The sequence below is a fragment of the Pygocentrus nattereri genome, chromosome 23, assembly GCF_015220715.1.
Source record: "Pygocentrus nattereri isolate fPygNat1 chromosome 23, fPygNat1.pri, whole genome shotgun sequence".
In the NCBI taxonomy this organism is placed as follows: Eukaryota; Metazoa; Chordata; class Actinopteri; order Characiformes; family Serrasalmidae; genus Pygocentrus; species Pygocentrus nattereri.
In genome coordinates this window covers 8,929,779-8,954,844 of record NC_051233.1, presented here as the reverse complement: position 1 = coordinate 8,954,844, position 25,066 = coordinate 8,929,779, and the positions used below count along the sequence as shown (strand labels likewise).

General features: G+C 40.8%; 1 protein-coding gene across 3 annotated transcripts in view; it reads left to right on the top strand.

Moving 5' to 3' along the window:
* Positions 1–25,066, top strand: part of mcc (MCC regulator of WNT signaling pathway) — a 185,819-nt gene that overhangs the window by 120,612 nt on the left and 40,141 nt on the right. For all 3 annotated transcript variants that reach the window (XM_017702946.2, XM_017702949.2, XM_017702948.2), the window contains 4 exons: positions 5,399–5,548; positions 13,862–13,951; positions 17,443–17,591; positions 19,721–19,861. In XM_017702946.2, coding sequence (XP_017558435.1) covers positions 5,399–5,548; positions 13,862–13,951; positions 17,443–17,591; positions 19,721–19,861 — 530 coding nt within the window. The remainder of the gene's footprint in view (positions 1–5,398; positions 5,549–13,861; positions 13,952–17,442; positions 17,592–19,720; positions 19,862–25,066) is intronic.

The window sequence follows — 25,066 nt, the reverse complement described above, 5'->3', positions numbered from 1 at the left end:
CCCCTTTACTCCATGTGCTCCTTTGTTTTGATCTTCCATGTGCTTCTTTGTTTTGGTATCCGTAGTCCTGCCCCTTGTTTCATGACTCCGCCCCTGATTGTTTTCACCTGTCCCTCATTATCCCTGTGTATTTAAGCCCTGTGTTTGCCCTTTGTTTTCACTGGTCTTTGTTTGATGTTTGCTGTTGCTTGAATCTCTCTCGGTGTTGTTTGAATCTTTGTTTGCTGTGTTTTGTTCTGATCTATTCTGGTTTGTCATGTCTGCCCCCGGATCTATCCGTATTGGCTCTTTAACCCTGGACCATTATGACCCCGATTTTGGATTTGCTCTTAATAAAAGTCGCTTACCTCCGCACATGTGTCCGCTACCTCGCTCCACGTTACAGGCGCATTATAAGTTAATGCCAGACATTCATACCACCTCAGATTGCAAAAACCGTGTGGCCACCAGGGACTGTATTATTTTTGATATTCAATTATCCACACAATAAACACAAAAAACTGCCAAAAAGAGGAACTTCAGGCAAATTGGGAGGCTTAAAGGTGATAGCACTGGCATTAAGAGACTAAAAGAATCACTTTTACAAAAGTTCAGCAGCAAACAGAGCAGTGCAGTTGAAAATGTTTTATTTAAAAAAAAACAAATAAATCGGTCATTTTCTTGCTGGATGAGTATCGGCGGCCTCGAGTCTGAGCTAAAACTACAGCTAACAGTTAGTTTGTCAGAGAAATAAATGTTCACTTTTTCTGGATCAAGCCAACGTCAGCTAGACTAGTGAGCCTAATTAGCAAGAAAGCCACAATGCATCTGTCTTCTCAGCCACATCCTTTACAGCACATCCTTAACAATGCACTCATGTCTTGGCTCTCGCGTTTCAGACTGGTACAGTGTGATATACATACCTAATCACATACTTAATTCCGTATTCAAATACTGGCACCTCAAGCAGTTAGAGGAGTGCTCGGCTATCCATACACATCCCTGGTGGTCACTAAATCTAAAAGAGCAGAGATGCTGTAGAAATGTGGGATGTGGACCCTTCTGGAGAGACGCTACACACATACACACAAAACCCTCAGTGCTGCGTTTCATTGACTGCACACACTGCAAGGCACAGCAGAGAGAAGGCGTGAGTGGACTGTAGAGGTAAATGAGGCTTTAGACATGCATGTACACCAGAGAGAGCAGGTAGAGGCCTGTATGTGTGGTGTTAAATGCCAGTGAATCCAGTGTAGGGAAGGTTGCTGTGAGAAGATTGTAGCTTGTTACTACCTGTTGGCCAGTATCAGCAGAGTCGTGGTTCAGATGTTGTCTTTGTGGGATTGTGTGGTTAAATCAGTACCAGCATGTTTAAATGAAGGGAAAGCACAGCTACACCTCACATGGCACAAGCGTAAAAACATGCCGGTAATTCTCCTTTATGAACGAGCAAACTTGTTACTGCCACACCATTTATGCTTAATGACAGTTAATCAGGCGCATTTAATGAAACTGGGGCCGTATTATAGAAACGTCTTTAGTCTGAAATCTTATCTGTTTAGTCACCATAACAACTTCAGTTAGGACTGAATTTGGGACAGAAGCTATTACAAAACAACAGTTACAAAGTTCATAATCTTATCCATTAACACCAGACAAGAACACAGTATTACAGAAACACCCTAACTAGACTAAATTTCCTAAATACTGTCCTAACTTTCAGAGAAACCCCAGAGCTTCTTAACTTCTGTTTTAACCGTCTGTTTCTGTTGTCTTGTGCAGTGACAGACAGCATAGTTCACTGTAACTGGCATAATGACGTTACATTTACATATATCGAAAACGGTGCTTTGACTGTGAGGGTTTTTATTCTAACAGTGTTTCAATAACCCAGAGGCTGCAGACACCACCCCCTCTTCACCACCCCCTCTTATTACCTTCCTCTTAATGTTGATGAAAACTCATCAGATGAAATATTACAGTGATGGTGGTGAATAATGAGGAGACAGAGCTGAACGGGTGTCTGTTTATTAGGAAGAATAACGTTAGCACCCTCAGCTAAAGCGTTTGGGAAATGAAACTGAAACTGACATTTTTAAACCAGTAACAGTGGTTTACAAAAAGTTCAAGTCAGTTAAATGTCTGAAATGGGTTTTCAGCTCCAACTTTGAACCAGTTTGGTAGAATGACCCATACAGTGCAATCCAGCAGGCTAGTGAATAAACAAGTTTGGTGGTAGCTTCCACTCTGACAAACACCAGAGTAGTTCATCTTCTATTGCAGAAGTCAGAGCTCTGCATGGTAAACTGCTGTGTTACCTGCTGATGTGGCCTTACTGAAAACACTGGTGTCTGGGTTTGGTTTCTCCCAGGTTCTCCCAGAGGCAGCAGAGTTGCACTGCTGTTCATGCAGGTTTCTCGACACGGATAAATCCCGGGTTTGATCAAATGTTTTACCACATTTGACGTGTTACTTGCTCTAATGGATTGCAGCAGATACAAACCAAGGAACTGTTTTCATTTCACGTTAACCTCTTAAACTGCTTGGAGACACCAAAAATGCACTTCGTCATATTCTTCATCACTTCCATATTTCATGAGCTACATTCAAAAGGTGGGTGTCGTATGAGGCTGTAACCCTTCTTTCCAGTCAAATAGACGGTGATGTCATTTTAAACCCTTATAATAAAAGAAGCTGAACTCTGAATTTTTCTAGTCTACTGAAAGTCGACACACTGTTCCCCAAATCTGGGCTGAAAACTATAAATGGCGTCTCTTCAGTGATCTGCTTTGTAAAAATTATTTTTATAAAATAATACAAAGAGCGTCTGAGATTTTTGGCTTTAAATTGTAGTACATTGTAAGCATAGAGCAATATGTGTGATCATAAAATACATTTTCTGTCAATTTGAGGGGAACTTTTACAATAAAATAAATGAAATAAAATTTGCATTTATTTATTTATGGCCTTATGATTTGGTCATGTACATTCAGATGGACAAACCAAAATATACCCTGGAGCATAAGAGGTGTCACGATTGGCCCCTCCCAGTCCTGTCCATGTGTTCGTGTTTTGGTTTAGTCCATGTGAGTTTGTTTTGGTATCTGTAGTCCTGCCCCTTGTTTTGTAACTCCGCCCCTGATTGTTTTCACCTGTCCCTCGTTTTCCCTGTATACTTAAGCCCTGTGTTTGCCCCTTGTGTTTACCGGTCTTTGTTTGATGTATCGGTCTTTGTCCTTGCTCTATTGGATGTTTGCTTTGTTTGAATATCTGTTGTTGTGTTGATTCTGGTTTTTGTCATGTCTGTCCCCCGGACTGTCCGTGTTGGCTATATGAACCTGGACTCTTTTGACCACGACCCTGGATTTGCCCCTAATAAATCTCGCTTATCTCAGCACGTGTCCGCCTCCTCGCTCCCCGTTACAAGAGGTTAACTTGCTTTTTTGAAATGTTGCCAGAATTAGAATAATGTATTATGACTAACTATGCGGAGTTTAATTACATACTTAAACACTTGTTGCAGTGTTGAGGATCAGCAGATATCTGCCCAGTCAGATTTTTGTATTTTCATTGACAGAACATTCAGGTGAGAGAGTGCCAGTCTGTTAATGAATACTACAGTCAAATCTTAGTGCATTGTTTTTTGCCCCACTCTTTAAAATGACCGTTCTGTAGTGTCCAATGTTAATTATGATCCAGTCAGATTTTCTTCTCTGATGATTTGGCTACAAGTAACCTCAATGTACTACCCTAAAATCTCTTACGGTCTGAACTGTTATCTTTAGCTTTTATACTGCTTATATAAAATAGCCATTTTATAGTGTTGTCAGTATGTTATAAATCTATACTTATCTAAAACATACAGTAGCCCGTTCCTTTCTCTCAGGTTTGAATGAGAAGCTGTACATCTACGTTGTTTTCTTTGGTACAGTCACAAAAAAGCAGCTGAGGAAAGTGTGAGGCAAGAAATGTCCAGTAGATCTGTCCAAAGGAGCAACATGTTGAGGAGTGGACCAACTGAAGAGCCACATTTACAGCAAATGACCAAGAAAAGTTGACCTGTTTAGGAAATCAATCCACTGATCTTATCCTTTCTTAGCATCGCTCAAAAAGCAGCCAATATAGTTGTTTTCACCTCATAAACCTCAAGCAAGTCACAGTGCTGTTTTTTATGAGATCAACTTTTTTCACATTCTCTCTCTCTCTTTCTCCCCCCCCTCTCTCTTTCTCCGCCCCTCTCTCTCTTCCCCCCCTCTCTCTCTCTGTCACTCTGCCTCTCTTGCTCTCTCCTTTTTGGGAGCTATTGTGATGTTTGCCCCTCCTATGTGGTCTCTGTACGGAGAGATAGCAGCAGTGTGCAGTTACAGGATCCAGACTGTGTGTGCATGTGTGTGTGTGTGCGTGTGCGTGTGTGTGTGTGTGCGTGTGTTCAGCGGGGGGTTATCGCTGACACGCCGAACCGACAGCACCACTTTGATTCCCGTCTGTGTCACAGATCATAAAGAAGTCTGAGGCTTTGTGTGAGGCAGTCAGTGAGGCTATCAGTGATGCTCTTTCTGTGGAGGTTTTTAAAGGCTGTGCTGAGGCTCCATTTAACTGACTTCCAGATGAGATGAGCGCAAAGAAGTGCAGTCTGAAGTCAGGAAACGCTGTGACCTTGAATCAACTCACACTTGAATCAGCTGAAACATCTAAACTCTCTCACTCACACACACACTCTCTCCCCCCTCTCTCTCCCCTCTCTCTCTCTCTCTCTCTCTCTCTCTCCCCTCTCTCTCTCTCTCTCTCACTCACTCACTCACTCACTCACACACTCTCTCTCCCTCTCTCTCTCTCTCTCTCTCTCTCTCTCCCCTCTCTCTCTCTCTCTCTCACTCACACACACACTCTCTCTCCCCTCTCTCCCCCCTCTCTCTCCCCTCTCTCTCTCTCTCTCTCTCTCTCTCACTCCCCTCTCTCTCTCTCTCTCTCACTCACTCACTCACTCACTCACTCACACACTCTCTCTCCCTCTCTCTCTCTCTCTCTCTCTCTCTCTCTCTCTCTCTCTCCCCTCTCTCTCTCTCTCTCTCTCACTCACTCACTCACTCACACACTCTCTCTCCCTCTCTCTCCCTCTCTCTCTCTCTCTCTCTCCCCTCTCTCTCTCACTCACTCACACACACACCCCCCCCTCTCTCTCACTCACACACACACTCTCCCCCCCCCCTCTCTCTCCCCCCTCTCTCTCTCTCTCTCTCAATCTCTCCCCTCTCTCTCTTACTCACTCTCTCTCTCTCTCCCCTCTCTCACACACTCACTTTCTCTCACTCTCTCTCACTTTTTTTCCTCTCATTCCTTCTCACTCTCTCTCTCTCCCGTCTCTCTCTTTCTCACACTCACGCACTCTCTGTCTCTCTCTCTCTCTCTCTGTGTGTAGGTGCGTGAGTTGCAGACTCGTCTCCAGAGTGTCCAGCCTGGTGGAGGTCAGTCCAGTCCAGGCCGTTTGACCCCCGCTGGTCGACCCATTAATCCCAGCACAGGCGAGCTCAGCACCAGCAGCAGCAGCAACGACATCCCTGTAGCCAAGGTAGCCACCATTTATGTGTTTAATTTCCAATCAAAGTGGAGTACAGACTCCTCTCACAATGGAAGGATGGACAGAAACACATCAAGCTGCTTGATTTTCTCCTCTCTCTCACAGATGAAAGCTTTAAGTGCTGTTTATCTGATGGGGCAGTTCTGGTGGTCCACCAGATCTAACATAGTTGTTAGGAGCGTTAGTTGTTACTATTGACTTTCTCCTTCTTTACACAGGTGGAATATCAAATACCTGTTATATAAAATATAATATTATAAAACTGATAGTTCCAAAAATAATCAAATCTGATTGGCTGAGCCACTTTATGTTCAAAGCCATTGTAAAATACATAATACACACAAGTGAGCGCCACACAGCAACTGAACCTCTGTATCACTATGCCACGTCATGAAAAATCCCTGTGCTGTTAATGGAGTAATCTTTCACTTTTAATGCTGCTCGTATGGACCACCAAGAATATTGATCAAATAAGAACCCGCTTTTTGTTTAAACAGGGGCTTATAACTTGTTTTCTTAACTAGAACTAAATTGTCAGCCTGAACAACTCCATCATTAATATCACAGGCTTGTCTTAAAGTACTTATGATTCACTGTAAAACAGCAGTATGACAGTCTAAAGAATGTCACTTAAATGACTTACACGCTTCAATTGTCTGTGTTTAAGTCAGAAGTAGCATCAAACTCAGGCTGAATCCCAAACGGCTCTGTACTCCCTAACTTTGGAAGTGTTGAATTTCTAGCCTCTACAGCCAAGTAGTGCACTATTTGTTGAGTGTGGATGTTGAGTATGGAATCCCAAATGAATTTTGTTAGCTGTATTGAGCACTGTTGGGATTCAGGATCAGTATTTCCTACGTAGTGCACGATGTAGGGAGCAGGGAGCCATTTGAGACGCCACTGGATTGGTGTTAAATAAGACTCAGAGTGCTAATTTTGTGACCTCAATGTACTTCTAAAGCAAAGGTTTTACACTAAACTGCTGTTATCATACACTATTTTGCCAAAAGTATTCAGTCACCCATCCAAATCATTGAATTCAGGTGTTCCAATCGCTTCCATGGCCACAGGTGTATAAAACCAAGCACCTAGGCCTGCAGACTGCTTCTACAGACATTAGAGAAAGAATGGGTCCCTCTCAGGAGCTCAGTGAATTCTAGCGTGGTACCGTGATCGGACGCCACCTGTGCAACAAGTCCAGTCGTGAAATTTCCTCACTACTAAATATTCCACAGTCACTTGTCATGTCAGTGGTGTTATAACATACAAGTTGAAGCGATTTGGAACGACAGCAACTCAGCTACAGAGTGGTCGGCTATGTAAAATGACAGAGCGGGTCAGCGGATGCTGAGGCACATAGTGCACAGAAGTCACCAACTTCCTGCAGAGTCAATCACTACAGACCTCCAAACTTCATGTGGCCTTCAGATCAGCTCAAGAACAGCATAGAGAGCTTCATGCAATGGGTTTCCATGGCCGAGCAGCTGCATCCAAGCCTTACATCACCAAGTACAATGCAAAGCGTTGAATGCAGTCAATTATTATTAATAATAAATGAAATTATTTTCTGAAAAATTGTATTTTATCATCCCTGTGATGGAATGGTGACCTGTCCAGGGTGTATCCAGTCTTCCACCCACTAACAACGGGGGTAGGCTCCAGCTCACCCTTGTGACCCAGAAGGACAAGCAGCTTAGAAAATGTGCGTGTGGGTGTGTATCTTATCTTATTTTACTTATTTTGGCCGCTGTTTTTATAAAAGCAGTAAGCCTCTCGAGGCCAAGCGTTGCTGCGATTTTATCACGAGGAAAGGGTTTTAGGCACTTCAGCCTTCCCAGTTGCTTTTATAAAATGGTGGTCAACATAAAATATGGTAAAATACACCAATTTTTAGAAAATAATTTTGAATTTACAGCTCCAGCGGCTGTGAATGCATCCTCCCCCTTTAGCTGACAGCATGGGAGTGTTACAAAGGAGTTCCCTGCAAAATCCCATTGAAATGTAGTCTTGCTTAATCGTTATTTATTTAAGGAATGCTGCAATTTTTTATTTACTAGAAAGTCAAGTTAGCCTGCATCTTGAGTTTGAGTTTATGGATTACCACTTTCAGTCAACATCAGTCATTTTGATTTATTTGCATCCAGCCTGTCATTTTCCTGCTTAGATTTTACATCTTGGAGGTCAACAGTTGTGTTTAAACATATTAGGTTTCTGGTCTTCCAGGTTTGAAGAGCAAAAACCAATGTTTTGTATCTTGAGCTGCAGACACAAATTACCAGTGGTGGACAAAGTAGACAAACCATGTACCTGAGTTAAAGTAGATATCCAAGGTAAAAAATTACTCCAGTAAAATTAGAAGTTCCTCTCTTTAGACCTCCACTTGAGTAAAAGTACAAAAGTATTTGCCTTCAAATGGACTTAAGTATCAAAAGTAAAAGTACTAAAAGATTAATTATGACTTTAATGCCCTATTATCAATTTTATAATGAGACTTTTACTTCCTGAACTCATTTTAGGTGAAAGTCCTCCAGCGTCTCTCTTGGTAAACCAGTCTTTTAATAGAACGTCATTAATTAGTGACGCTGACGTCTATTAAAATGATCAGAAGCACAAAACACTGAAGGTAAACAGTGTCCATCAGGGAGAACCGAGTGGCTCTGAAATCACTTTTACACACAGTTAATAATCAATTTCAGATTTATTTACAACTTAGTTCCAAGTTTAAGATGAATAAAAACTGGCTTTAAACTCAGGATCACAGATGAGCTCATTTACTATGTTGATCTGTAGCCTCTGTTCATAAACATAAACCAGCCCAAACTAATTTACTATAAAATGAAACGGTGTTTGTATAAATTCAGAAAAAAGCTGCGTCAGTCTCGACTGCATATGTGGACATATTTCTATATTGTTCTCTATTTACACAAAGTTAGGTTAGTTCATCATTTATGTTGAACAGACTCTCCCAAAGTTTTACGCTGCTGCGCTGACGTTGAACCGTGTGCTGCACTGGGTCGGTATGACCAACAGGTCAAAACCAGCTCTAAACAAAGTGACCGCTGTGGAATCAAAAGCAAGTTATTAGACCCAGAAATGTAGTGGAGTGAAAGAAAAAGGTCACCTAAACTGAAAAAAACTACAGTAAAGTACAGATACACAAAAAACTACTTAAGTACAGTAACCAATTACATTTACTTCGTTACTGTCCATCACTGTGAATCACTCTGCCTTCTGATTGGGTAGATGCATCATGTTGACCGGATTCATTTGCTTAAAGTTCAGCTCCACTTAACGTTTCCATGCGCCACGTCCCCCAAATCTGACACACAGGACCCATCATGCACTCCGTGGCTCTGTCTGATGGAAAAGGTGTTTCCATTTGAAAAAACGAATGGGATGTGTTGTGGTGCGTTTACTTGGGCAGTGTAAATCGCTGTTATCGGAGCAAAGCCTTGTATGTCCATTTTTGTTGTTTTTCAGTTTTTGACATAATTTGAAAATACCTGTTGTCTTTTATATTGTGTGCAAATTTCATGATGAGTGGACCAAAATAAATGGCCCAGAATTACCTGGAAAAAAGTCTGGTTCCATTGACTTACATTAAAAGTAAAGTAGTTTTTATCTTCTTCTGTAAAGTTACCATTTTGGAGATACAAGGTTTTGTTCTGACAGCAGCAAAATGCAGCATAAGCCTAATTTCAATCTTGATCTTAAATACTTTATAGACTCAGTAGCATCTACACCGTTACACATTCTGCGTCTACAGTACATGAAGCGCTATTGAAGGTGGTCTCTGCAGGACTTGGTCTGAACGTTCTGTACATCTGCTTTACAACAGATCCCTCGAGACAAAGGAATGTGTACATCAGTGTGTGCCTTTCAGCATTATTACAGTACATAGCACTGTCGTTACTTGGACAAAGCAGTCCAGTCACTTTTGGTGATCACACATTGGTTTAGTTGAATGTGCTGTGTGCTGTACATGATCTGCCCTTGAATCTGCTCACACATGCACTGTATATCTGTAATGTTGCTCAGCACCTCCCCCTTCTCTTACTCTCTCCGATTTCTCCTTCTTTCCCCCACTTTAATCCCTCATTCTCGTTTATTCTGTCCTTGGCCTTCAGCTTCATAGAATCCATTACAATAACAGCACAGGCTTGATGCAGTATTGATGTGTTATCATTACTGTGAAAAATTACTTCATGAAACACTTTTCTGAGAACATCCTGGGAACGATCAGTACTTCCTGAATACCGAACAACTGCATATAGCATAAAGACAGATTTAAACCAATTATAAACAGCATGTAAACAACAGCAACCTGTAAATACTAACTGTGTGAACTGCATAGTAGCACGTAGCTGACTGGATATCAGTCTGTCATGTCATTATCTTATTATGTCATATTTACCAGTTGATTTTTTTCTACTGCTTCTTCTTAAAAGTTTATTTTTTAACACACATTTAACACACACACATTTTCTGTTCCCTAATGTGCTACTGGTGTTTTGCTGGTGCTTTTTTGTTTTAACATGCTTTCAAATGTCAGAGCAACTAAAAAATAAACTAAATATTATGAGGCATATGGCTGCTGTCAGAACAAAAGCCTGTTGTCCTTAACATTGTTATAAATTCCGTGATGAATGGACCAAAACAAATGGCTCGGAGAAATGTCTGGTTCCATTGAATTACATTACAGGAAAAGGAAAAATGACTCTTAAAGTTACCATTTTGGAGATATGAGAATTTGTATTAATTAGAATTTAGAACAAACCAGAGACCTTCTGGTCACAAGGCTGGTTCCCCAACCTCCAGCCCACGACTGCCCTTAATGTTGGCTATGGTGCCAAGCAGTTGTGAATTAATCAGGACATTATTTAAAACAATATATATTTTACAGTTATGAATTCTGTATATCTAAGAACCTTTGAATAGCTTAAATCCAAATATACTTTTCTAGCATTTTTCATATCGCTGTTGTCGGAACAAAACCTCGTATCTCCAGAATGGTAATTTTACAGGAGAAGGAAAAAATATGCTTTATTTTTATTGTAAGTCAATGGAACCAGACTTTTTTCAAGATCATTTTGAGACGTTTCTTTGGTCCATCAAGAAATTTACACGTAACGTGAAGAGCAACAGACATTTTCAAATGATCGTAAACATTGAAAAACGGCAAAAATGGAGATACAAGGTTTTGTTCGGGCAGCAGTGATTTAAGGATGTTTGTTCCATGTGGGACATTTGAATCCTGTCGTAAATACCTTACTGTGTTCTGCCCCAGGACATCCTACTTGGGGGTGTTGTACAGCCATTTGGTGTAGTTGTTCAAACCACAAGAACAGAAATGGAGGTGGCTTGTTAAACCCTTCAGCATTAATACTGTTTAACAATGAATAACAATTAAAGCAGAGGAAAGAAAACAGAAAAAAATCGAAACAATTTCCAGCAATCCCCCCTCCCAAACGCATATTAAGCGTTCACTACAATACATTTGACTACTGAAGTTTGCTTAGTGACATGTTTGAATAGGTCTTCATGGCTTTGTCATCTTAACTGCTTCTTAGAACATTTTAGTCCTTTATATCTTGGTGACAACAAAGATGAATTCTCCAGCGTAGGACATCAGATGCCATCACTCCAGCAGTGTTTCTTGAACAGGTCATGTCTGGTCGAATGGGACTTCAAAGAAACCCGCAGCCTCCCTTGTTCCATCAATTTAAGCATCCTGAGTTCCTCTCACACTGCCTTGGATTTCCCTGGAAGCACACAAACAACCAACCCAAACAGCAGCAGCAGTGCCTGATGGAAATCATACAGATGAATTAAACAACTGTACTGAACTTTTTCTTCATACCCTGTGAAAGTCTACATCTTGCTAAATTTCCTTCGGGATCAATAAAGTATCCATCCATCCATCCATCCATCCATCCATCTATCTATCCCTGCCTAGTGTGAGTCCTACAACTCCAAGAGGAGTGAGGGATGCTAGTTGTACAAGGGGGAAAGGGAATCTTTGTTTTTAAGTTTGATCCCTGGGACCTGATGTTGCCAGTTGTCACCCATGTCCCTAATTTAAAGGTAGCACTATTTACAGTGTGAAGCATGTCCAGATTTTTACCCTTAGCACTGTTACAACCTTAACTAAAAGTACTTAGAACTTCCTTGAAGCCTTGTATTAAAATTGCTTGCTGTTTGCTAAAGAGCTCCAAACACTCTAACATGTTATAAAAAATGCATCGCCCTCCACCTGCTGTAAAGAACCATCAGATCATGCTAAATGCAGGCAAATCATGGGCTAAATCCTTTTCTTAGAAGCTACACCGAAACTTTGCCACTGCATGTGGTAAAAAAAAAACACTCTGAGACCCTTGCAGGACTGAGTCGAGATCTACAAATGAAAATGAATTCTATATGTACTTCTCGACTGGCCTGATGCATTATTATATTTCAGTTTCTGTTTTACCAGAATCAGTCAAACTTCTCCCTTCTTGGAGATTCCCAAACCTGTTGAATTCAAATTCAGTTGTTCTAAAACTTAAAAGTACCAACTACCCCAGTTCGTCTCCATTATTCATCTTAGCTCATATGTATGTGTTTTATTACATAACTTCAAAACTCAGCCAGGTTAGGAATAAAGACTGCGTGCTCCTGTTAATCCACACATCATTCTTCACTTTACTACGAAGACAAATGTCTCCCTGCTGTTGTTAGATCTGACTTTTTCCCTTTTGTTCCGATCTGAGACCACCAGTGCTCCTTACAAACCTTTATCCGTTCTGCAGACCTGAACCAGACTAGCTAAGGTGAGGCTAGTACTATTGTCAGACTTGAACTATGAGCTAATGTTAAGCTTATAAGAGCCTCTCTCATTAACATGAACATGGCAGACTGTGATGAGCATGTCCTAATCCATCACTGTAAAGACAGTTAGCAGTTTACTGATGCTAATCCTTTCAGCCTGTGTTTCAAACATGACCGAAATTCTGTAACAGACTTGTCTCAACATAATCTCACCAGTTAATCATATGAGGATATCTGATATCATATGATTCTACCACAGGGAAACAACAGATGCTCCTGACCAAGCAGTAACATTTAACTACCTGGCATTATTGAACTAGCCCATCTTGAGGATCAGACACTACCGCAGTCACTAAGGATGAGGCTTCAAACTCTTTTGAAGGCAAATTATAAAACAAACTTTTAGAAACTGTGAGGGCAAAGCCAGTTGCTGCTTGTTTGGCAGTAATTACATCTACAGGAGCTGAACCACTGGCCACCATGGTCCTGCATGCGAGGACATGCAGTCATAAAACCATTAAGGGCACCTACAGGTTGCGCAGAACCCAATGCAGCAGCCTTAAACAGTGAAGGACTGAACTTTTTTTTACCATAGCTAAAACCTTCACAGAAGGTTTTAACCTACCATCTATTGTCCTGCTCATGTGTAATTGGCTATAAATACACTCCCACAGCAGCTGTCATTATTTGAATTGTTCATCCTCTGTGAGAACGGCAGAAAACCAGAATGCTTTCTGGATTAGTTTTAAAAGTTTGCCTGCCACCTTGGGGATGACTGCCCCACGAACTGAGCTGGACTGAGTTTTCCCTAAACTCACTTTACTCTTGGCCTTCAAATTCTTCTTGCGTTCTCATGTGCTCTCTGGCTCTCAGCGCTGTCACGCTGTTCCTTGGAACACGTTCTTTAACACAGCGGTACTGAGCAGCTGGGCTACCTCAGCTTGTGAAGTCACACCATCAGCTCTTTGAGCAACGCTTATACTGCTCATCCTGTCCTCGTCACCATTGTTGTAAATCTTGATCTTGCCTTGGAAGAGATTCAGGAGACGGGGGTTTGCAGAAGGAATGATGGTTTTATTAAAAAGAGAGCACTCAGTATATCTGCCTTAGTCTCACCCCATCTGAGCAGCAGCTCAAACACACAGCTTTTATGCAATACAACTGACCCCACACCCCCAATAGAGTCACACAGATCTGCGTGGGACATTTGAATCCTGTCGTAAATACCTTACTATGTTCTGCCCCAGGACATCCTCCTTGGGGGTGTTGTACTATTTGGTGTAGTTGTTCAAACCACAAGAACAGCAGTGGAGGTAGCTTCTTAAACGCTTCAGCATTAATGCTGTTTAACAATAAATAACAATTAAAGCAAAGTAAACAGAAGATAAATCAAATTTCCAACAAGACTTTAAATAATAATAATAATAATAATAATAATAAATTAGTTTGTTTATTATAACAAGTATATTAAAGATAAGCTTCTTTGTTTTCATGCAGGTGGCGGAACGAGTCAAGCTGTCCAAAACGCGCTCAGAGTCATCGTCAACTGAGAGAGCGGTGCTGGGCTCAGAGATCAGCAGCATTGGGGTAAGAGAGAGAGAGAGAGAGAGAGAGTGTGTGTGTGTGTGTGTGTGCGTGTGTTTGTGTGTTTGTGTGCGTGTGTGTCTGTTTGTGTGTGTGTGTGTGTGCTTGTGTGTGTGTTTGTGTGTGTGTGTGTGCATGTGTGTCTGTTTGTGTGTGTGTGTGCGTGTGTGTGTGTGCATGTGTGTTTGTGTGTGTGTGTGTGTGTGCGTGTGTGTCTGTTTGTGTGTGTGTGTGTGCGTGCTTGTGTGTGAGACAGAGTAGCTGGTGCGAGTCTAACAGAAGAAGAGTGATAATGGAGCTGAGGAGAGAGGAGGAAGCAGTGAACCGAGAGGGAGAGAGAGAAGGAAGGAGAAAAAGACAGCGTGTCACAGAGAAAGAACATGAAGGAGATAGAGAGGGAGAGAAGGGAGCAAGAAGAGAATGAGAAGGGAAGAGAGCATGAGAGAAAGTGAAGGGTAACAAGAGTGACATAAAGAGTAAAGAATAGAGAGAGTGAGGAAAAGAGAGAAGGAAAGAAAAAGAGTGAAGGGACAGAGGGTGTGTGTATGAAGGGCAGAGAGAGAGAGTGTGTGAGTAAAAGTGAAGGGAGAGATAGAGTGTAGAGTAGAGAGACAGCTGGAGAGAAGGGAAGAGAGATGGAGTGTGGAGAGAGAAAGAGTGACCGGTAGAGAGTCAGTGAGGCATAGGGAGAGTGAGGATGAGAGAGGTGGGAAGGGAGAAAGAGAGAGAGTTAAGGGTAGAGAGGGGAAACAATGAAGGAAAGAGAGAGAGTAAAGAGGGAGTAGTAGAAAGGAGAAAGAGAGAGAGAAAAAGAGCGTGAGGCACAGCACAGCCATGCAGAGTCAGCTCAACCCCCCCCAACACTGAAGAGCTTTCAGAGTGACCGCATGAGAGAGAGAGAGAGAGAGAGAGAGAGAGAGAGAGAGAAAGAGAGATAAGAGCAGAGTGAGTGTTATCTCTAAAGCAGCAAGGGATTTGAGAGGCCTGTCTCTCTGCAAGCTGCTGGCAGCCTGCCAGACCGGCCCAAAGTGACACAGAAGGTGACCCCCCCCCCCCACTCCCACTCCCCCCCCCCAACCCCCCCCCAAAAAAAACCCACACATTTATCACATACACTTTTGCTCCCTTCTTTCTGTGATTTGTTAATATATAACATAGCTTTTTAATATTTTTGGGATGTGGCTTTGGAACTCCCATTCCGCAGTCTGAGGGGTCTCCAGCGTGGGGTGCTATAAGTACGCAATTCACTTTAGTGTTCATTTAAAGAGAAGAGACAGCCATAAAACCCGTCTAAATTTTATTACCAAAGGATATTGATCATTATTTATGTGATTTCCATTAAAGAATTCCATGAAAATAAAGCCTTTGAGATAAAGACTGTATAAAGCGCAGCTGCAGTGACCATGTATCTGTTTCACTGTTGATCTGCTGCTGCTCAAGCTATTCAACAGGCTGGACTAAATAAGTACTCATTTTAATACCAGCTACTTTTTGTATGAAGTGTAAATAAACAATCAAGCTCACACTGGCTTTGTTTCCATGCAGAGGTTTTTGCTAATCTGACTGAATACATTCTGAATACAGATTTAGACTGAGGTGTAATGGAAAATCTTCGTTTACATTTGCACTACAGCGATCCGATCCAAAATGACGCGGAATGACGGCGTGGAGTACCACTTAGAGTAAACATTACCATGACAGCGGATGTCAGCAAGTTTTCAGTTGGCGCGCTTGTGTCTGTAATTGCTCTAAAATGATGTCAGACTCAGAAAAATGCACTTCATATGTCCTTATTAAAGAAGGCTGATAGGAAGACGTTGTGATCTGAGACCCATAAGCTGGATGTCCGTCCCACTGCCGTCCTTTAAAGATCACAAAGCGTAAACTTTGTCTCCTCTGCAGACGAGTTTCCGCTCCGCTATGTTGAACGTTAGAAAGTTTTACTATGACATGACGCACATGCGCAAATGTACCGACACGTTCCCATTGGAGATGTGTTATTATTCTACTATTTAACAGATTACTTACAGGATATTCCACCTCATTCAATCAGATAGAAATTGTATTCCCAGTGGTCTCAGTCGGATTAGTCTATTCAGATTGAAGTTTATACATGGACATATTCTATTCCAAATGAGCTATTAGTTGGATTTTTAACAGATTATTAGGCTGCATGTAAATGTGGGTATTGAGGGCAGACCCCCACCAGCCCCCCAGCCTAAAAATATTGCTCCCATTTAGAAAGCAGGGGGGGACGCCCATTCCTCATAAGCGCATACTAGCTCATAAACAGTGAATGTGTTTACATGCACTTAATAATCCGATAACTGCAGAAAATCAGATTTTATCAGTGATCTGATCAACACGTTTACATGGACTTGAATAATCAGATAATGGGAAAACTCTGGGTTTACATGAGTCAGGCAGTAATCAGAACTTTATGCCGCAAAAAAAGCGCCCATTTTCCTGAAACTAGGAATAGAAATTATCTAGAAGATGAAGAACATTTAAATTCTCCATTTCGTCAAGCATGTAGTCGGTTTCAGCGACGCTCCAAAGGTGTTTTCCTGCGTCTCACAGTGACGCTGCTCACTTATTTCCGGTACCAAGACTGTGTTCACATATTCTCAGACTGAGAAATCTGACTAAGAGTTCACATGCACTGACAAATCTGATTACCTGGCTAAAACCCAGCTCTCTATCAGATTTCTTAACCACATTTCTAGACCTTATTCCAGTCTTAGAAATCAGAGTGTGCTGTTTACATGATTTGAGTAATCAGATAACTTCAGAAATCCAAGTATGATCTCATTATTGAGAGCGTGAAAACGCACTCGCTGCTGCTAGTCTTTATTGTTGACACTGCAAAAAATAGTATCTTGTCAAGTGAAATTATCTTAATTCCAGTCGATATGTCTAATTTCTTCTAATTTCTTATTTTGAGGTGGTTGTGCTCTTAATAAAATGATCTAGCTTATTTCTGTACATTTAGCTGTTTTTAGTTATTTTATTAGGTAAAATTATCTCACTCTATTGGCATAATTTAGCTTGTTTTAGGTAAATTTCTTAAAACAAGCAAAATTATCTGCCAGTATAGGGAGATAACAGTGCTTAATCATTTTTTTTTAAATGGGTACAGAATGTTTGGAAATAAATAATCTTAAAATAAGCGTACAGCATAATATTGGGCATATTGACTAGATTCAAGATCATTTCACTTGACAAGATACTATGTGGTACCGTTGATGTATTGAAAACTGTACAGAACTGAGACATCTCTATATTTTATTGAACCAATTACACCCCTGCTGTCAGTACTCTACAGAACAGTGGAGCTGTGTTGGAGACAAACATGCTCAGTTCCAGGAAGCCATCTGTGAATTAGAAACTCACTGAGGTTCCAAAAAGAGCATTTTTGCCAAATGAATAAGCTGTAGAAGTGTCCATATCTGTGAAAGCTGTTCTATAAGCTGTGCGTTTCTCCGTGTGTGTAGGTGTCGAGTAACGTGGCGGAGCACCTGGCCCACTCTCTACAAGACTGCTCTAATATCCAGGAGATTTTCCAGACACTTTACTCACACGGCTCCGCCATCTCCGAGAACAAGATCCGCGAGTTTGAGGTGGAGACAGAACGGCTCAATAGGTGCGGCTCAAACACACACACACACACACACACACACACACCTTCATGCTCACTGAGCCACTAATTTTATTTTAGCTTTGATATCGGATTAGATTCCCATTCTCTGCCTTTTTGTAGTCTGTTGGTAGAAATACAAGCAGACAGGTGGTATAGCACCTGCTATTGTTATGTGTTTTATATATATATCTCCATAATAATATATCCCCCCAGTAAACTACATAAACTACACTGTATATTAGGATTGTTGATGTTAACACAGTAATAATGTTTTTATATATATATATATATATATATATATATATATATATACATATATATATATATATGTATAGATAGATAGATAGATAGATAGAGGTCACAAATATCTTTTATATACATATATATATATATATATATATATATATATATATATATATATATATATATATATATATATGCATGTAATACTATGTCCAATTTGGACTTCAGAAATCTTGAAATAATGAATGTTCTCAGGATTTTGATTTATTAAGTAGAAATAATGGCTTATTTCGTCAACGTTTTGACTTATGTTGAAATAATTATTTAGTTTCTCAAAATTATTTTCTCAAGTTAGTAAGTTGTTGTATAGACATAGTGAGTCAAATTCTGAGAAAATGTGTCATTATTTTGACATACTAAGTAAAACATCTCACATTTTTTGAGAAAGAAATGACATCTCGCCAGCAGAAGCAGTGAAGGAGAAAAATACACAGGCTTTTGTCATTTATTCTTCCATTTAACCCTGACCTTAACCTCAGTTACCAAAATAAATGTTTTTTTTTTTGGTCACTTTTAAAACAGAAAACATTTTTGTAAACGGCGTTTTACAAAGTCAGAACAGTTTTGTCCTGAATGTGTACACAAACACGCACCCACCTCTGTCTTGGTCAGATTAGACCAGCATGAACTTGTCCCTCAGCTGAACTTAGAGACTCTATAGCCCAGGCTTTCTCTATCACTAACCTGCACACATAATGAAAGAGCACATTTATTCGGCCCTGGCTGTGCAGGTGGGTTTTTGAGAACGTTTCATGTTTTGATTTTTCCGCCCATAATCCTCAGAATCCACGACCAAGTAAATTAAAGGCAAAAACGTGTCGGCTTTTCACACAGATTTAGCCTCAGTCATCCAGTGTTTAGCACTTAAGCCTCCAGTTTAGTTTCACTAATCAACACCCTGATGTTCCCCCTGGTTCCTGAAGCTGCAGACTGGAGATATCTGTAGAGGAAGACCTCAGCCTTTAGTCTCAAATCCATTTAAATACTCCACTGTGTGTCAGTCAAAGATTACAGTGCTTTTAGGCCCTTTTCAGCGGTCATAGCTGCAGTGTAGAAATGTCAGACTGTCTTGTTTGCCTGTTTCAAATGGACTTTACTCTTTTAATCTTTAATCATAACATGGAGTGCCTTAACGTGCATGATGTGAACCTTAAATATTGGCCCAACTTCCTTACCAGTGCACCTCAATCTCAATCTCCGTGACGTACCTAGGCCCAATCTCATTCATTTTTACCCCTAACCCTTGTTTTCGAGGGTCACTTTGCCCCTTGGAACTGAGTTAAATGACAACCAACATAAAATATAATCGAATATAAAATTTTTCAGAAAATAATTTATTATTAATAATAATGGTAATGCACAGATCTGATTGGCTGATTGGTATCACGTGTGATATTTAACACATGATTGGTCTGCGAGTCTGTGGCCACTAAAGCTACTGTAAAGGCTAGAAATGATACGCCGATTAAAACAGTAAAACCCCATAGAAATGAAATAATTCTCTAAAGTTTATTGGTTGTAGGTCCAATTCCGTATAGGACAGCATCTGGGTCCGGATTTGGAATGCGGTCCACCGATTAGTGACCTCTGCTTTAGAGTATGGTATCGTCGTCAAGCAATGATTCCATACTCTTACAAGTACTTAACGTTAGTTTACTAACGATCCCTATTGCAGTCAGATTTCTGAACTTTGTTTGTGCCAAATTTTGGTTATCTCGGTGGAGATACTGGCATTTGTAAATATTCTCATTAAGGGCTGTGTGTGTGTGTGTGTGTGTGTGTGTGTGTGTGTGTGTGTGTGTGTGTGTGTGTGTGTTTTCTCTCTGCAGTCGTATTGAGCACTTGAAGTCTCAGAACGACCTGTTGACCATCACGCTGGAGGAATGTAAGAGCAATGCAGAGAGAATGAGCATGCTAGTGGGCAAATACGAGTCCAACGCCACTGCCCTGCGCCTGGCTCTGCAGTACAGGTATGTGCACACACTGTTACAGGCCTTTATCTGAACTCACTCATCCTTGTACAGCGGTCCCCAGATTGACAGGATAATCTCTGCATGCTGATTGAGGTGGGTTGGCATGGCAACAGCTACCACTTACTTTCATTCCAGTTTTAATTTGAGTGACAACTTCGACTTTTGGGTTTTTTCATTTATTCCCTTGTTCACTTTTTGTTAGTGTGTGATGAGCATAATCAAGGCTGCCTTGTAGAGTTGCACTGTGAGCAGTCCTAGACAAAAGAATATCCTAATTAAAAAAAAAAAAGTTAACACAAAAAGGGAACAAACTTAAATATGACAATTACTATTTGTTGAGTTGAACATATCGGGAAAACGTGAAAATAAAATATGCCATAACTTTTGCAAAGACAATGTTTATTTTTTTCCCTAATATGTTTAATTAAGCAAATAAACAGAAATTGTGCATTACAATTGTGTTTTCTCTGAAGAGGATGTGTAATTATTTTATTATATAAAAAAATAAGTGATATTTTATATCACTTAGAAAATCAGTTACCAGGGCACTCAAACTTTTGCATATGACTGTATCTTCCATTTATTGTCAGTGTTAATTCTTTATTTAAATATATATAGTATGTATAGATGTATAGATAGATAGATAGATAGATAGATAGATAGATAGATAGATAGATAGATAGCGCTGTTGTCAGAACAAAGCCTTGTATCTCCATTTTTCATTTTTTGACATTTGAAAATACCTGCTTTACTTTACTTTGTTTGTATATTTCATGATAAATGGACCAAAAGAAACGGCCCAAAATGACTTTGAGAAACATCTGGTTCCACTGACTTACATTAAAAGTGAAGTAGGGTTTTTCCTTCTTCTGGGACCACTCAAATAACACATCCTAGATCTGAATGAATGAAATATTCTCATTGAATACTTTTTTCTGTACAAAGTTGAATGTGCGGACAACAAAATCACACAAAATCATCAATGGAAATCAAATTTATTAACCAATGGAGGCCTGGATTTGGAGTCACACACAAAATTAAAGTGGAAAAACACACGACAGGCTGATCCAACTTTGATGTAATGTCCTTAAAACAAGTCAAAATGAGGCTCAGTATTGTGTGTGACCTCCCTACAATGCCTGGGCTTGCTCCTGATGAGGTGGCGGATGGTCTCCTGAGGGATCTCCTCCCAGACCTGGACTAAAGCATCCGCCAACTCCTGGACAGTCTGTGGTGAAACCTGGTGTTGGTGGATGGAGCGAGACATGATGTCCCAGATGTGCTACATGAGGTCTAGCATTGTCCTGCATTAGGAGGAACCCAGGGCCAACCGCACCAGCATATGGTCTCACAAGGGGTCTGAGGATCTCATCTTGGTACCTAATGGCAGTCAGGCTTCCTCTGGCGAGCACATGGGGGGCTGTGCGACCCTCCAAAGAAATGCCACCCCACACCATTACTGACCCACTGCCAAACTGGTCATGCTGAAGGATGTTGCAGGCAGCAGATCGCTCTCCACGGCGTCTCCAGACTCTGTCACGTCTGTCACATGTGCTCAGTGTGAACCTGCTTTCATCTGTGAAGAGCACAGGGCGCCAGTGGCGAATTTGCCAATCCTGGTGTTCTCTGGCAAATGCCAAGCGTCCTGCACGGTGTTGGGCTGTGAGCACAACCCCCATCTGTGGACGTCAGGCCCTCATACCATCCTCATGGAGTCGGTTTCTAACCGTTTGTGCAGACACATGCACATTTGTTGCCTGCTGGAGGTCATTTTGCAGGACTCTGGCAGTGCTCCTCCTGTTCCTCCTTGCACAAAGGCGGAGGTAGTGGTCCTGCTGCTGGGTTGTTGCCCTCCTACGGCCTCCTCCACGTCTCCTGGTGTACTGGCCTGTCTCCTGGTAGTGCCTCCAGGCTCTGGACACTACGCTGACAGACACAGCAAACCTTCTTGCCACAGCTCACATTGATGTGCCATCCTGGATGAGCTGCACTACCTGAGCCACTTGTGTGGGTTGTAGAGTCCGTCTCATGCTACCACGAGTGTGAAAGCACCACCAACATTCAAAAGTGACCAGAACATCAGCCAGAAAGCAGAAAGGTACTGAGAAGTGGTCTGTGGTCCCCACCTGCAGAACCACTCCTTTATTGAGTGTGTCTTGCTAATTGCCAATAATTTCCACCTGTTGTCTGTTCCATTTGTACAACAGCTGTGAAATTGATTGTCAATCAGTGTTGCTTCCTAAGTGGACAGTTTGATTTCCCAGAAGTTTGATTTACTTGGAGTTATATTGTGTTGTTTAAGTGTTCCCTTTATTTTTTTGAGCAGTGTGTATATATATATATATATATATATATATATATATATATATATATATATATATATATATATATATATAAAATAGAGAGAGAGAGAGAGAAAGTCAGGTTCCTGTCGCCACTATGCTTGGTCAGTTTATCTACAGGGGAGCATTTCACATCAAACTGCTCTGAATGACTTTGTTTGCATTTTAATTATTTGATAATGAAGGAATTTTCAAAAATCTGTGGATTTTTCTTTTAATTGTGATGTTATAAACATGGGAAGAACACTTTAGGGGAGTCTTGTTTTCCAGCTGTAAATATGTTGAGCTACACTGTATCTGGGTATTTTTAGATGTGCTCACAGGATCACTGAAGGCACTCTCTTTTTTTCTAATGCCTTCTTTAGAGCCAACAAAACTAAACTAATTTTGTCAAAATAATGAAAATCTTTAATGAGTAATGTATTGAATTGAAACATTATTGAATCATCAATGCATTTGTAATATAGCACAGTATTCCACTGATGCAATATTTTGCAGTTTATCAAAGAACTAGTGTTTTGTCACAATAGCAGTGTTTTTGTTGTTAGTATTAAACAGCCCTGCTGCTTCGTTACCTGTGTAGATACTCAGCCTTATTTACTTGGCTGTCTCTTTAGCTGAGCTACAGTGTTGAATGCTGCACCCATTGTCTTTAGCAGCTCCTGTCTGTCCTAACCTTCTGCTGTTTCTTACACTACAAAACTCCTCAGCATGCATACAGATGAGCCAGCTCTTACCCGTGTGTGTGTGTGTGTGTGTGTGTGTGAGGGAGATTTCCAGCATGATTCTGTGACATTTGTCTACCTTTCTCTCTGTATACGTGAGTGTGTTTGCGTGGGTTCTATACAAATATCAGTGTATTTTTGGCCCTACTGTGCTCTACTGTGTAAAACTCAGAAACCACAACCATCATTTATTACATTTCCAGTCAAAACAGCCAGTAAGTAGAGTTATACATTTTTGGTGAGACATTTTTGAGGAGACATAGATAATCTGCTTTGATAAACAAGGTAAATAAAAATAAGTGAAAAACAAGATTTTTCAAAACTGGATGCAAGAATTGAGGCTCCTAACAACCACCTGCAGGATCTGGTAGACCACCAAAACTTTCCCCACGAGATAAACTGTACATAGAGCTTTAGCTGCTTCAGATCTGAAGATTTCCACAGGTGTTTCTGTCCATCCTTCCACTGTGAGAAGACAACTCAGCGCTATTTATCTTGAAAGGATTTGTAGCCATGAAGAAGACCTCCCTGAGAAAGGAAGAACATTTGCAAATCGAACAAAGAAGCTGCTGGTGTTCTCAGAACAATGGACTGACCAGCCCAGAGTCCAGGCTGAATGTGTTTGGGATTAGTTAAATTGTGGAAAAACATTCATGCAGATTTCTTTGAAAAAATGAAAGCGAATCTCCTGAAAACAATTGAAGCTGTAATAAATTTCGACAGTGAACCTTCAGCAGTTGCTGGACAAAGCTAGCAAGAGACCTGTGGATAATTCTATGAGTACCAAACTAACAAAAGCAACAGCACAGTGGAAAGATCCAGTTTCCCCTCCACTGCAACAAGAATTCACAAGCTGTATGAAGGAGAGATGCTACAGTCATGGAGGAGTTGAACCACTGACTGTATATGAGAAAGCAGAAAATGCAACCAACAAAGTTCTTAGACTGAACTTTGGAGGTGTAGAAAAATATCGCTGCAGATTTCTTTGAAAAACTGAAAGTGAGTCTCCTGAGAAAAGTCAATGCCAAATGTCAATTCCTGTCCCTGAAAAGTAAATGCTGATCTGACTCAAAGTTGAATAAATTGTCCACAGTACCGTAGGTCATGATTTTCAAAGGATGGCAGAGAAGACGAACCCTGAGAAAGATGAAAAAAAAGATCCTCTTGAAGGACAAATAAAAACGCGTTCATCTGCTTTTCACTCTTTAATAAGACAGGGCGTGATATTGGCTTTGCTGAATTCAGTTTAGCTCACATTAGTAATAGGATCATGTTAAGAAGTCAGCTTTAGCTGTAATTAATAGGCTTAGATGCAGTGTTTATTTAATGATGGTGCTGTTCATTATGGAGCTTCAGAGAAGATGATGGACACTTTTGGCTGTTTGTAGAGGCTAATGTCGCTAGGAGGCACATTCTGTGGCACAAATTTGCATTAGCATTAGCATAAACAGAGCCTGGCTCATCAGGGTGCTTTGTGAGAGTGTGTGTGTGTGTGTGAGTGTGAGTGAGTGTATGTGTGTGTGTGTGTGTGTATTTGTGTGTGTATTCTTGTAGTGCTACACTTGTGAGGACCCTATGTAATCACTATGATAGGACTATTTGAAATTTTTGCTCAAGTGAGGACATTTTGCTCCACTTGTCCTCACTTGAGAATGTGTTGTTTTCACCACAATTACTTTCTTATTAGAAAACTAAAAGAGCAGAAGAATTTTGGATACTAAGGTTAAGGTTAGGTTTAGGTTTAGGTGTAGTGTTATTTAGCTACAGTAAAAACAAAAATCAATAGAAGCCTATGGATGTCCTCATATGTATAGCAAGACAAATATGTTTGTGTGTGTGTGTGTGTATAAGTGTGTGTGTGAGTTTTTGTTCACCTCACGCCCTCCTGAGATCTGATACCCGCTAAACTGATATCAGCCCTTAGCTATTTTTTTATCAGAGCTCGGCTCTGCTTCACTGCTCCAGTGCAGCTGTCGAAAAAACAAAAGGCGGCTTTAAAATACACCACACATCTCTGCTAATTGCAGAACGTTCCGGAAACACTTCACTTTGGCTGCCGCCAAGTTCCTGAGTTTGACTGTAGCTAACTGAATTTCCACTGTTTAGTCAAGGCCACAGCTGCAGTCTTTAGTTGT